Genomic DNA, 13,161 nt, shown 5'->3' on the forward strand with positions numbered 1-13,161 from the left:
CTGATATTTTTATTCTACCTACTGTAACTGATATAATACTGTTCTTCACTTATATTACTATATCAACTATAAAAAAGCTCTGTGTATCTGAATTTCTTGGCTGCCCAAGATTTTAACTCCTTTAACCCTTCTGATTTTTAATTGAAGAAGTTGCATTCTTCAATTGTTTATCTGAAAGTAGTTCATTTGAAAAATAGAGAGCCCTAAAAATGCTTAAATCATAGATTGTTTATTTTCTGTTTCAAAGTGAATTTTTCCACCATAAGATGTCAAATTTAAAATAATAATTGGATAGCATGCTTTCTTTATAAAATAAATACTAGTTTTTTATAAACTGTAAGATATAATAACCAAAATAACCATAATAACCAAAATGACAGTAAGGTTATGAAGGGGAAATAGATCAAAGAAATGTTTAGATGCATTGTATTCCTGGGTTTTTAAAAAATACAATATTGACATCGTATTAGCAGTGTTGTATTCCTGAATACACTGCCATTCATTTTGCTTTCACTGGAAAAAAAATTCCAGATATCTGGACATATTTAGGTATTACTTATGTTTCTATTTAGACTATTAATTTGTGTTAAAATAGTGGAAGTATTGTATAAAGCATAATTTCCTCATTGAACAAAGATTACTTTTTAGTATATGAGACTTTTGGGCGTTTCATGAGAAGTATCTGACAAAAGCTGATGTTATTTCTAGGTTTTGGATTTTATCTCATCTGACACACAGGGATAGAGTTTAACTATTTCTGTGTATTACTCAGTTGGATGAAAGGAGGCTTCTCCATTTCACTTTCTTTTGAAAATAATTTTGCAGAAAATAGTGTTTGAATGATTGTTTAAGACATCAAAGGAACTTAATTAATTGAATTTTGTGGGCTCAGCAGGTTTGTTTTCCCTTTTTTGATAATAGTTTCAGAATTGTTGTGATTTCAGTTCAGACAAGCAAAAATCAAATCATAAATATATTGCATATTTAGAAAAAGGTCTGTTTAATAAGCGACTGAAACTGGGTTTAGTACTTGAGAACCAAGTAAATTGCAAGAACTGCATCAGCTTTCATTTTTGAAAGTATTATAATGCTACAGGTATGCTAGATTGTCTACTGCCTTTATACCTTTTAGTTGCATATTAACCAAATTTTCTAGCAGTGATATGGAGTCCAGCTTCTTCCCCTGCAAAATTTCTCAGTTGGAGAGGGATGTTATTATGAAAAGACATTTGATAGAGGACTTAAGGTCTTGCCTGAAAGCAAATCAAGAAAATGAGAAAAACCTCAAATGAAACATTGGACAGTCTTGAGAGAAAGGTACTTCTTTATTGCTGTTCCTAGTTTTCAGAAAAGCAGAAGCTGGTGGTTTTACCAAAGTTATTTCAACACACTATACATATTAAATCAATATATTGCTTAAAGCAAAGAACATACAGTTAATTGAAGGGTGTAATTCCCTCCACTATAATTTGTATGAAATCAGTATATGGTGATAGCTTGAATGGATTGAGCATAATTTAATTTATCTTTGTTATAGGTGTAATTAAATACTAAAGTATTCAGAACACAGTTGCAAGGATATGCTGTAAGTAGTGGGATTTAGTTTTATGCCCTGTAAGATCATAAAATATAGTAGACCTGAAACAAGGGCGATTTTACATGACATATGCTAATGAAGTCCATGCAGCTCTCCTGGCTATAGTAGTTAAATGCTTTAATATGTTAGTCTATTTTATACTACAGTGTTATTAATGATTCACAGTTCTTAACTTAAACTGTGTAGGTAGTGCTTGACTTCTATAGCAAATTATTTTCTCCTGCAAAATTTTAGAATTATTTCACTGAAGGTAAAAGAATTTGTATATGGTTTAGCATATTTCTGTTGTTCAACTGATGCACTGCACTTTGGCCTTCAATGCCAGAAAAAGATCATGATGTTTGGTTGTCTGTCAGGTTATGTAGCTTATGACCCCAAAATAGAAATAACCTGCCAGTTTGTTTTTGTTCGCCTAGAATGCAAGTGCTTGCTGAGTGACACAAGCAGTATTCCTGCTTGCAGTCATACAGCATTTTCAGCTCCAAAGAGAGGTAATGTATAACCCTCCATGCTAAAGATAAGGTGTTATTAAGAAATCCACAGCTAGAAAGTGAGAACATTAAGTGAGGGAGCTAAGGTATGACCTGAGAAAAATACCTGGTTTTGATTTTGGATAAAAGTTGCAGTGTGGAATAATGTGCTTTATTGCTGTACTTTGAGTATTTGAAGCACTTCATTTCCAAAGAATCATATTCTATATGTTATTTTGATTATTCCATGTGGAAAATCAGCTTGATAAATTTTACATTATCTTCGGCAAAAGATCAAAGAAATTCCCTGTTACTCAATATTGTCTGGAAAACTATGTGATTAGCACTATAGGAAAGCTCAACGATTTTTGGGAGCATTTGTTTATTTCATTTTAACCCCAGTTCTAATGTTTGCAATGGATATTCATTATCTAAGAAGCTTTACAGACTATTAACATATAGACAGTTATTTTCTCAGCTGAGTTTGAATTTATGTTTTTAACTCTGACAAAAGAAATTAGTGGAAATTGTCGTTTACTCCCTTTTGCAAGTACTGTGAGTCTAAATTATATATTGAACAAATAGCTCTGCAAATGAAGAGCATTTCTTTATATTTAATGCTAGTCAAAACTTTATTTAAATAGATTGTGTGTGAGCTAATCTTTAATGGATCAACATTAGAGATTTATTAAAGTCTCCAATTTCAGAAAAAGATACTTCAGTAATGTAGTTGTGTATTTTTATGTAATAAAGGTATGCTTAGTTCTGATTTTCTTGAAATTTTGAAGTTTTCTCTCTTGCTAGTCAATGCTTTTGGCCTTTCATTATTTCAGGTGAAGTCTCTGGCTGAAGACAAAAAAGCTTCCACTGACTCAATGAAACAAAGGTTTAATGTAGCTATGAAAGAGAAGTCTCAGTATGAGCAGATATATCACAAAGCCAAAGATGATTTGGAGAGAAAGGTATAATTAGAGTTTTGATGACTCCACTGTGGAATTTTCATACCTTACTTTCAAATGAAAAGTTGCAAGGTCATCATCTTAAATTTTCAGTACAGAAAGGGGGAAAATAGCAGAATAATAATAATCTGTTTCTCTGACGTAAGTCAGTCACACTTCTGAAATGCATATACTGAAACATGGGCATAATGACTGAAAATGATTTATTTTTTTTTTTGCCATGAAATTGCATTCTGTATGTTGCAAGTGAAATATTATGTGATGACAGCTACGATGTGGGAGATTGTTTGTTCATTTGTTTGTAATCTACCATACCTCCCCATCAGCTTTTATCATAGCACTGCTGTGTCTCTGTGGATGTGTTTCAGGATCTCAAGATTGCTAAACTAGAGAGAAAAATGGTTGAGACTGAATGTGCTATGACTGAGCTTGAAACTGCTGCATCTCATCTACATAGCTTGGCTAAACAGAGTACACAAGCTTTGGAAACTACTGCTGCTGCTTACCAGTGACAAAATAGAAGAGTTCAAGACATTTCTGAAGGCTTGAATGTTGATTTTCTTTTGAGTGTTTACCTGAGTAAAGGTATTTTTTATTGAAAGCAAAATATAAAAGATTAAATAAGGCTTGGATGCACTCCCTGTTCCAGAACAGTGTTTGTAATTGCTGTAGTGTTCTGGTGTCAGGTCTGAATGACGAGAAAGAATCACTTCCTCTCTCCCAGACTTTCAAACACTTCCATAATTTTTATTCATTTTTTTACATATGGCTGACATACACTTGGCCCCAAAAGAAAGTGATTAGTTGTGTATCAGATTACTTTGTAACAAATAAATTCCCAACGCATTTAATATAATAATTTGTATCTATTGATTACTGTGAATTACTGCATTTTCCATATGCATGTGCTAGTTGTTTTAGAAATACTATATAATGAAGCCTCTGTGTTGTAAAATTGAAAGCATTTTTAAGAACTGTATGCAGAATAGTAATTCCTTATATTCCTTCCAGGAAAGTGGTCACAATACCAGCCTGATAGAGTTCAGGAAAGGCTCTTGAACACGTGGTGTGACACTTGGGGATGTTGCTGAGTGGGGCCAGGAGCTGGACTTCGATGAACTTTGTGGGTCTTTTCCAACTCAGAGTATTTTGTGACTTTATTAAGGTAGCATATAATATATGTATATATGCTGTATACCAGCTTTCAAAGAAGACTATTAATTAGCCCATGAAACAGCTACTTCTCTATTACTCTTGGATTTCTGTAGAAGTGAGCTGCTTTCAGATATGTTTGAGCAAGGCTGAAGCATTCAAAGTAAAGAGTCATGGTATTTTGATGCACCAGAAAAAGACAGCATATAAAGTCACTCTATGTAGCAGTGTTCAGACCTTTAGCATTTGCCTGAAATCATCCCATGTTCAGTCCTGTTGCTCAGTTAATGTACATTTCCTTATGAAAAAAGACGTAATGATGTTGGATATGTTTTAGAATCCTAAATTCAAGTAATTCAAATAATTCATGAGTTAACTTATCTGAGGTGAAAATAATGATTGGTTTTCATGAAAAAGTGCCTTTTATTTAAAAAACTAGATATTTTATTTTTAAAGTTTATTATTAAAGTGATTAATATTTTCTTTGCCTTTTGATGTAACTGTTGAAAAAGAGGTATAACATTGATGATTATGTCCATTCGTTCAGAAATATGCTGCCTATTCTTGAACAGACTATCAATTTTCATAAGAGCAAATGTATTTTCTTCTAATACTGAATGCTTACTCAAAGAGGAAAATATATGTGTTCTTTCCACAGCTGCATGTTATTTTTGGCTAAATATTTAAAAGCCTGAATTAATCTAATGTATTATCTGTTGCTTTTAATTATGTACTCCTATGTCACTGATGATGGAGAGAAGCAATTCAGTCTCCATTCAGACTGCCATGAGTTTTGGAATGTTTTCACTGAATAAAGTGAAAGTAGCAGTTACAGAAATAAGGAGATAAAAAAATCATACTATCAATATTTTATGTAGTTCCATAATGAAAATTTTTTCAAAAATTAGAAAATGAGAAAGTAAAAGATCTTCTGTTCTCAGAAGTAAAAATATTGAGTAGGATCAACTATTAGCAACTATTATCATAACTTCATTCATTGTTGAATGAGATGACAGCTTTGTTGTTAGTTACCATGAATATTCATTAGCACTTTCATGGTTACACTAGATGTGAAAAAATGTAAATATGAAATAATAATTTATTTAGGTAGGTATTTATTACTATAAATTTACTACTAATTTACTACTAATATAGGTATTTATTACTAATACCTATTCTTTTTGCCTGAATATAAAGAATATGAATGCATATTTCAAGTAACGGTTTTGCTGACTGTTGTTCTTCTGCAGAACGATTTTTTTGAAAACAAAGATAGTGTCTATAAGTAGACTACTTTATTTAGTTGCGTGCTAAAATCAGATTTTATTAACAATATACCACTGTAAAAAAGTAAAATTCTTAGCAATTCAGTGGAATTGTGCATTATATCACGTAAATCCTGTTAAAATATCTCTTGTATATCTGATGTTGTAATGAGGTATTGTGATAATGTAATAAGTAGCAGTACTCCTTCCTCTTGAAGAGTACAGTTCTTCTTTTGAAGTCTGGTCTGCCTCATTTCTTTTCTTCTGGATAGCTGTCAGATTTTTGTCCCCTGACCTTGATTCTCACTCCATTTCCAGTAATTCAAATTATTTTTGCTATATAGAGATCAACTTTCATCTATCACTTAAACAGGTTAACAAAATTATATAATCCTCTAATCTTTGTCTGCTATTCTGATCACTTAATAAGCTTTAATTGTTTTTTAGAGTGTAATTGTAATTTTCTCCTCATTCTTAAATTGAATGCAGTTACTTTTTCTACCCATTCAATGTCTCTTGTGACATTATATAGTTCTTTTTCAACATACAACAATTAAATTATTTCTGAGTTGCTAATTAAGTTCCTGCTAGTTACAGCTATAAATGGGAGAACGGGGAAACTTCAGAGAAGAGTGTGAGTGTTTATAGCAGGCAGTGTTACTTGCTTTTAAAGTTATTAATTATACATAACCACAGGATCCTGGATCTATTTGGGTCAAGATAATAAGTTACAAAACCTAGGGAAGAGGTTTATCGTAGAAATCTGATATACACCAGTGGATCACTGTAGAGGATGTGATGACTTACTAATTGAGCACATATTTGTAATGGAATGTAATAAAATGTTGCATTGCTGTGGTCACCTCAATTTGGGACACTTACATAGTGAGCTAAAATCATTAGATTGTAGAATCTAGTAGTAGTTTCCAAAAATGGTGAAAGAATGCTTGTAAACGAAGGTTGCTGTTTCCAATATGCTTTAAGGGATTATTGGATTTATTTTTGTTGGAATGTGAGATAGGATTCCGGTATTTTGTGCAGAATGATTTTCAGAGGGAGCTAACAGAGCTTAATTCAGAGGTTAATTCAGAACAGTTCGTTTTTCCAAAGCTGTTATTAGGAATATATAGGCTAGTAGGAAATATGAATAGAAATTGTAGACTGTAACAGTTTATTAAGTAACCAAAAAAAACGGTGTTGCCTAATTAGATGGTAATTCTTGATAAATATCTATTTTATTTTGATAGGGAAGGGAACAAAATATTTAGAAATAAAAGGCAACATAAACAAAGTGGAAAATTGATTATAGATAATAACCTGAAAATAGAAGCAACAATGGAATATAAGAGATGGATAAGATGCTGTAGAAGTCAAGAGGAAATCTTTGGCTAGCAAGGCCAAGAACTATAGCAAACGAGGATTTAAATATGTACTACTACTACTACTAAGGTAGCTATTATAGGGCAGATGCAATCTATTATAAAAAAACTCTGTAACTGTATAAAGATAGAATGAATAAAAATTTTAAATAAATAAAATTAATATGATAAAATGAATGCTTCTATTTTGTATCTGGAATGAAGTAGGCTGATGTCTTATGAAGATGCTGCAACATCCTTAATCTATTAGTAGCCAAAAGATTTTTTTAACATTTTCTATAAAGAAGTAGGATTTTTGGATTGAGGATTTTTATATCTTACCACTTTATAGAGCTAGTTAAGAAATCTATGTCTTGCTGCTTCTCATTTTGAGTAAGTATTCAAAGTTAGTGTGTATATATTACAACATTGCCTAGAGTCTAAAAGAATGATAATATTGAGTCAATATTCAGAAAAGGCAGTATTTTATGTTCATTAATCTGACCTCATTTCTGAACAAAATACTGATAAGAAATTAAATTATTAAAGTATTAAAGCATGGGAGTACATTTATACTTGTTAGAGTACCTTTATGGAAAGTGATCTATTGATCTATATTGAGTAAATCTGTTTTTTTTTCTGGAGAGTAGTACAAGTCAGTTGATAAAGGTTACTATTTGTTTTAATATACCTTTTGTTTAGGATGTCTGACCTACTACTTAGAGAGATTCAGATTAAAAATAGCCTATACAGTATCAATACTATGTTAAATGAATTAAAAATAGCTCATGCAGTTGATCTGAAAAATAAATCATAAAATGTGGGTGCTTTTTAGAGTTCTGTAATGACCAGAACTAAACTTGATTATTAAACATTTTCACAAAATCCATATCCTGATAAAAATTTTCCATGGTATGTATCAAGACTAAGAATTAATAATGAAAATAGGGCCGTAAATATATCAACTAGGCCAAATAAAGCAGTTTTATTACAGAAAAATGCAAACTACCTGGAAGAGAGATCAGGTAGCTTGGAGAGTACTTCAGGTGCGTTTTCTGGAGTTCATGTCTTTATCCCACTCCACTTCCTTCAGCACCATAAATTCTCTTTGAATCATGCATTCAATTTTTATGGTGTACCATTGCTCAGGATTTTCTGTAACATGTACTGTCAGTTCCTCAGGTGGAGCTACCAGTTATGTGCAGCACAGTAACCAGAGCAAAATATTCTTTATTGTGTGTTTGTAGTACTTGTGAGAACTCATGCAGAAAACAGCCTTTGGATAAAGTTAAAAAATTGCTATTAGACTGCTTGACTGGATTTCTATTGAAAACATAGTAGAACATACTAGTTTATTACAAAACTGTCCGAATTCCTGCATGAATTCTGTTTTCCAGCATGTTCTATTTTTTTATCCTCCTCTAGACTTTGACTGACCATATGTTTCTGTTAGAGGCTTTTGTAAGCCAAGACTCAGTAGTGTCGTCTGTCCTATTCAATTTGTACATCAGCAAAACTCACTTTAATCTGCCATGATGATGCCTGTCTGAGCATGAGAATATCAGAATTTTTCTGACCTTGAGAAGGATTGTTTTGATTAGGCATCTATATTCAGCTGTGGTGGTAATAAATAGGTGATGGCAGCTGAATGCTTTGAAATCAGTTGAGTGCACTTCTTTCCTTCCATACTACCTCTGTCATTTGGGACTCGTGTGCCTTCCATTGAGGATACCCTCTGCAGCACAGAGCACATCTGGTGTGTTCTGGCATTGTTCTTGATAGGTCTCCAGTACAACCATCTGATAAAACTGACTGCCAAAATCAAGACCCATGGCAGTTTACTTGGCAAGCTTAATGGATCTAAGTTGGGATCTAACACTCACCCTCTTAAGACAGCTGCCCTCATTTCGGCTACTCAGAGCTGGGCTTAAGCTAGGTGCACTTCCCCCTCACTCTCTTGTTTGACATACATCTGTGTTCATCAGCCACATGTGTCAGAGGACTTATTTCACCTTGGCTTGGCCAAGTGGTGTTCTGCCAGTTCTGCCAGTTCTACTTGCCATTCAATCAGTTTACCTTATATCCTGGTATATATTGGTCTCTCTTACCTTTCTGCAGTTTATCTTGAATATTGACATAAGTTTTGCCATGGCATATTTCCTCACTGCTATCTTGGGCTGTAGATCAAAATACAGGTTTAGGTAAGTTAATGCTTCTGTTGAAAAGTTACACCCCTGAGTGACCCTCACTCCTCATTTCTGCCCTTACGCAACTTCCTCCCTAGTCCGTTTTTGAAATGTCATTGTAGACATTATCTGTGTGGATTGTGAGCTAGTTCATGAGAATTCAATTAACCTTCTGAAAGCCCAGAACACCAGCTTTTGTGTACCACAGAAGGTCAGAACAGGGACAGGTTTACATGGTTGTAGGCTAGAGATGCTGAGACTGCCTCTTAGTGGCCGTGCTAACTGAGAATGCTACAAAAAACGTTTTCCTGTTGCAAACAATTGGTAATTAATGACTATTCACATTAAAAAATCCTATTATTTGACAAATTCTTGCTATTTACTATCCTTGTCTTTTTCTCTTGAACTGTTCCGGGTTGGTTCAAAATAGAGCATTGCTAGGTAATATGTTCTTCTCAGGATGGCTGTATAGAGATAATTTCCTATTTGCTCTTTATCTATAAAAAAATCTTCAAAAATATTACACATAATTAATCAGCTTGGAAGGCACAAGTATTTGGTAAATGTTCAGTTATTTTTTATGAGGTTTACAACATAAGAGCGACACAAGTACATTGCTACATTCTTTTACTTTCAGTCACAGTCAGTTATTCAGATAGAAGGAAATCCTTGAAGGCGACTCTCAGAATTCTCTATTTACTGTGAGACAGCAAGAGATATTCTTCATAGAATTTTGCTGTTGCTGAATATATTCTCAAACCCTGTGGATTCAATTTTCCTGGCAGTACTAGTACTCCAATGTCTTCGGGCCTGGAATATGCAGAAAGTAATTTTTCAGATGGGTACCAAGATCAGATGCAGAATGATCATTTGTTTCTTTATCTGAAAAAAGAAGCACATAATGGACAACTGTGAAACTCAATAATTGACAGAAACAGACTAACTTTTTGTGGAAATAGAATTATGGTATGCTATACAGATGAAAACTGGTTTATTTTGAAAATTTTATGCAATTGTATATTTGAAAATTTTATGCAACTGTGCCAATTTGGAAGCGTTGTTTGACCAAACAAAGATTTCTTCAGTGAGTCACTGGGACATTTTGCAAACAACAGCAGATATTATCACATAAATCAGCACTGTCAGTTTTGATTTGGAAGTGGACATCTTTAATATGACTTCAAGTTGCTAGAAAATTTTCCCCACTGAGAACACTTGAGAGCCAAAAGATAAGTATATTTCATTTATTACACTCCAAACTGTCAACACTTTACCTAGAAAAGTATACCCAGAGTGATTATTTTGTATTGTGTGGAGTACATGATAAGTCTGCCAATCTGTGTTCAGTCAGAATCAGCATCGTATTTGATTCCAGGAACATGTTCCACTGTGATAGAGAATCAGTATTCTTAGCTGTAGAATAGACACCTTAAAAGATGGTGTCCTATATGAAAAGCAAAATCTGTGTAACTGAGAAAATCTCACAATTAAAAAATTAGGTATTTATTGCTTCTTCTTCACTGGGCATGCTACTCCATGAAAAAAAGTAGAAACACAGCTTTTATTATGAAATATCAGCCTTTCTTGGTTCTGAGAAGAAATTGGTGATAAATTAAGCTAATCTCCATCAGGATTACTCTGCATCTGAGATTTAAGCAAATTGAATCAGAGGCCTGAATAGTGACAGTGAATATCTATTAGACTGTAAACAGAATAATAGGCTTTGTGAATTTTAATGAATTAAGTGAACGGCTGAATTCGTATGGTTTACAGGAGGCATATGGTTACTGATACATACAGTGTTCCAGGAACAGCATATACTGTAGATGTCTTAATGGAAAAAAATCTTGATAAATAAAATGGAAGAATAAAGAGGAAAATGTTGAGAAGCATGCCCATACTCTACTTTTTCTTTGCTTTTCAGATTTAAGATAGCACTTCACTTTGGTTTTTGACTATGATAGAGAAAGACCATAACAGATGTAGGTTAAAATATATTGAATGTTTATAAATACTACTTTTTATCTAATTCTGTATTAAGAATTTAGGGATGTTGATTTAGATGATATCAACTATGTAACCAAGTTGTAAGGTGTGTCAGTTTTTTGTAGCTGTGCATGTATATCTCATTCAAAGTTCAGATGCATATCTGACATACACAAGTGATTTTGTTGATAATGGTGCTGTTTTCATTCTTAGAGTGCAAGAGAGCCATTTTCACAGACCATGACTCTATCATTGTAGGTAGCTATGGTGTTACTAAAATGTTAAATTGTATGCTCTGTTTTGAAAATGTATGGTTTATTCCAAGCCTGTAATCCTCCCCTGAAGTATCATCTGTCTGTAGTCGCATTGGCCCAAATATTATTCTGCACACACTTGGAATCTCCCTGTTAAGTGTGCCGGTGGGACCAGGCTCTCTCTTGGCCCTTTTTCTCCCTATAGTCTCCCTCTCTCCTCCTCCCTTTTGTGTCCCTCCCTCCCCCTTCCCCCCTAGTCCCTCAGAAACCATGCTGTTTCCCGGGGGTAGGACCCCCAATAAACCCTGATGTAATGAGCACCCCAGGAGCCGTGTGGAGTCTCCTTGCCTGCCCGCTGCTGCCAGTGACTCACAGCTTGGGGGACACCCCGGGGACCACAAACACACCACAGCAGATAGCGTGGGAACAGATCCAACAGACTTGGAGACTGCTTCCACTAATCTGTAAAAAAATTCCATTTGTGCCACAGTACAAAAAAAAAAAAAAAAAAAAAAAAAAAAATCAGAGTAGGTTTAGCAAAGAATGAGATTGAAACAGGATCAGCTGGATTACCTGGGGGTGCTACTTGAAGACTCCGTACTGCACTTTCTGGAAGTGTCTAGATCCATCTGGGATTTCTTTAACTGGATTGGAGACACTTCTTTTTAAAGCTCTTACTCCATTATCTGCTGGACCTACAAAGATGCTTTGTTTATAAATAATGGCCAGTTTGGGGTCTAAAAGACAGAAACAATGTTGACTGGAAAAAGGAATGACTGGAAGAATTCAGGGGTGGACATTATGAGTACATACTGAAGACTCTAGGCTTGAAGTGATTAGAAATCCTTTTGGCAAAAATCCAAGAAAACTAGAAAAACTTGGAAAGGAGGAAAAAGGTCTCCAGTAATGATTTATGTAAGAGTTCATGTAGAAATAATTGTTTAATGCATGTCAATCAAATTGCTAGGAAAGCGAGCTGTAGCAGGGAGTACATAAAGCACCCATTCATATAGAGGGTCTTGTAAAGTGTCCACAGTAACTTAGGAAGCTGGGAGTTAAGGGGATTCCCCAAGGCAGGTGCCAAAAGGACTACAGAGAAGTAGGAAGAACTCTAGGAAGATAGAATCATTAAGAAACCAAACAAAATACAGTATTTTAAGAAAACACAGTTGGTAAATTTTCTGGGATTTTTAAAATAATCTAAGTAATGCCAGAGATGACCTCTTAAATTTGGTTTAGGATACATTTGTTTCAGCAGTGCAGTGGTTTTATACAGAGCATCTGTTTTAAAGTTCTTAGGCTTTTTGTGTGTTTCTGCAGAAAGATAGCATAAGCTTAGACCCTGAGATGAATGTCAGAAAATCATGGTGTTCTTCACATCTTGGTCACTGCACTGACCTGCTGTGTGACCTTTGGAGTGTTGCTTCACCTCAGTATTTCTTGGTCTGCCCTGAATATCTTTGTTTGCTACATCTGGTACAACTGTGCTGACTTTGTCTGCCCTAACTGTTCAAGATAATAAACTCCCTAAGATCCCAGGCATCTCTTGCTACATGTGTGAAGCTCTAATTTCTGTCAGTGCCTCTTTTTGCCCTTTTGTAAATAGCTGTAATATATGAAGTTTTAAAGGAATGATGGTAGTTTTGCTAGCACCTGTGTAAATCAGAAGAAATTCTGTTGAAACCAAAGAATATAGACAAAAAATTAGTATAAATGAGGTAGTACTTAAATGCAGAAGTAAATAGGACTTTAAATTATTATTATTGCCTATTTGACATAAATAGAATTTTAGAAACCAATATATTTTGACAGAAATATTCTGCCTGTCATCCCATGCTGATTATACATATTTCAACTCATTCTCTGCTATAAAGAAAACTATTATTTTTTTCTCTGTTATAGGTCACAAAACATGGTAATTGTGCTGAAAATTT

General features: G+C 34.0%; 1 protein-coding gene across 1 annotated transcript in view; it reads left to right on the forward strand.

Moving 5' to 3' along the window:
- CNTLN (centlein) overlaps window positions 1–13,161 on the forward strand; it is a 188,462-nt gene that overhangs the window by 158,234 nt on the left and 17,067 nt on the right. Inside the window, 5 exon segments of the mRNA XM_077790387.1 lie at window positions 1,186–1,277; window positions 1,279–1,317; window positions 2,901–3,029; window positions 3,395–3,519; window positions 3,521–3,569. Of these exon segments, the coding sequence (XP_077646513.1) occupies window positions 1,186–1,277; window positions 1,279–1,317; window positions 2,901–3,029; window positions 3,395–3,519; window positions 3,521–3,569 (434 nt within the window).

Source organism: Lonchura striata, chromosome Z, assembly GCF_046129695.1.
Source record: "Lonchura striata isolate bLonStr1 chromosome Z, bLonStr1.mat, whole genome shotgun sequence".
NCBI classification, from domain to species: Eukaryota; Metazoa; Chordata; class Aves; order Passeriformes; family Estrildidae; genus Lonchura; species Lonchura striata.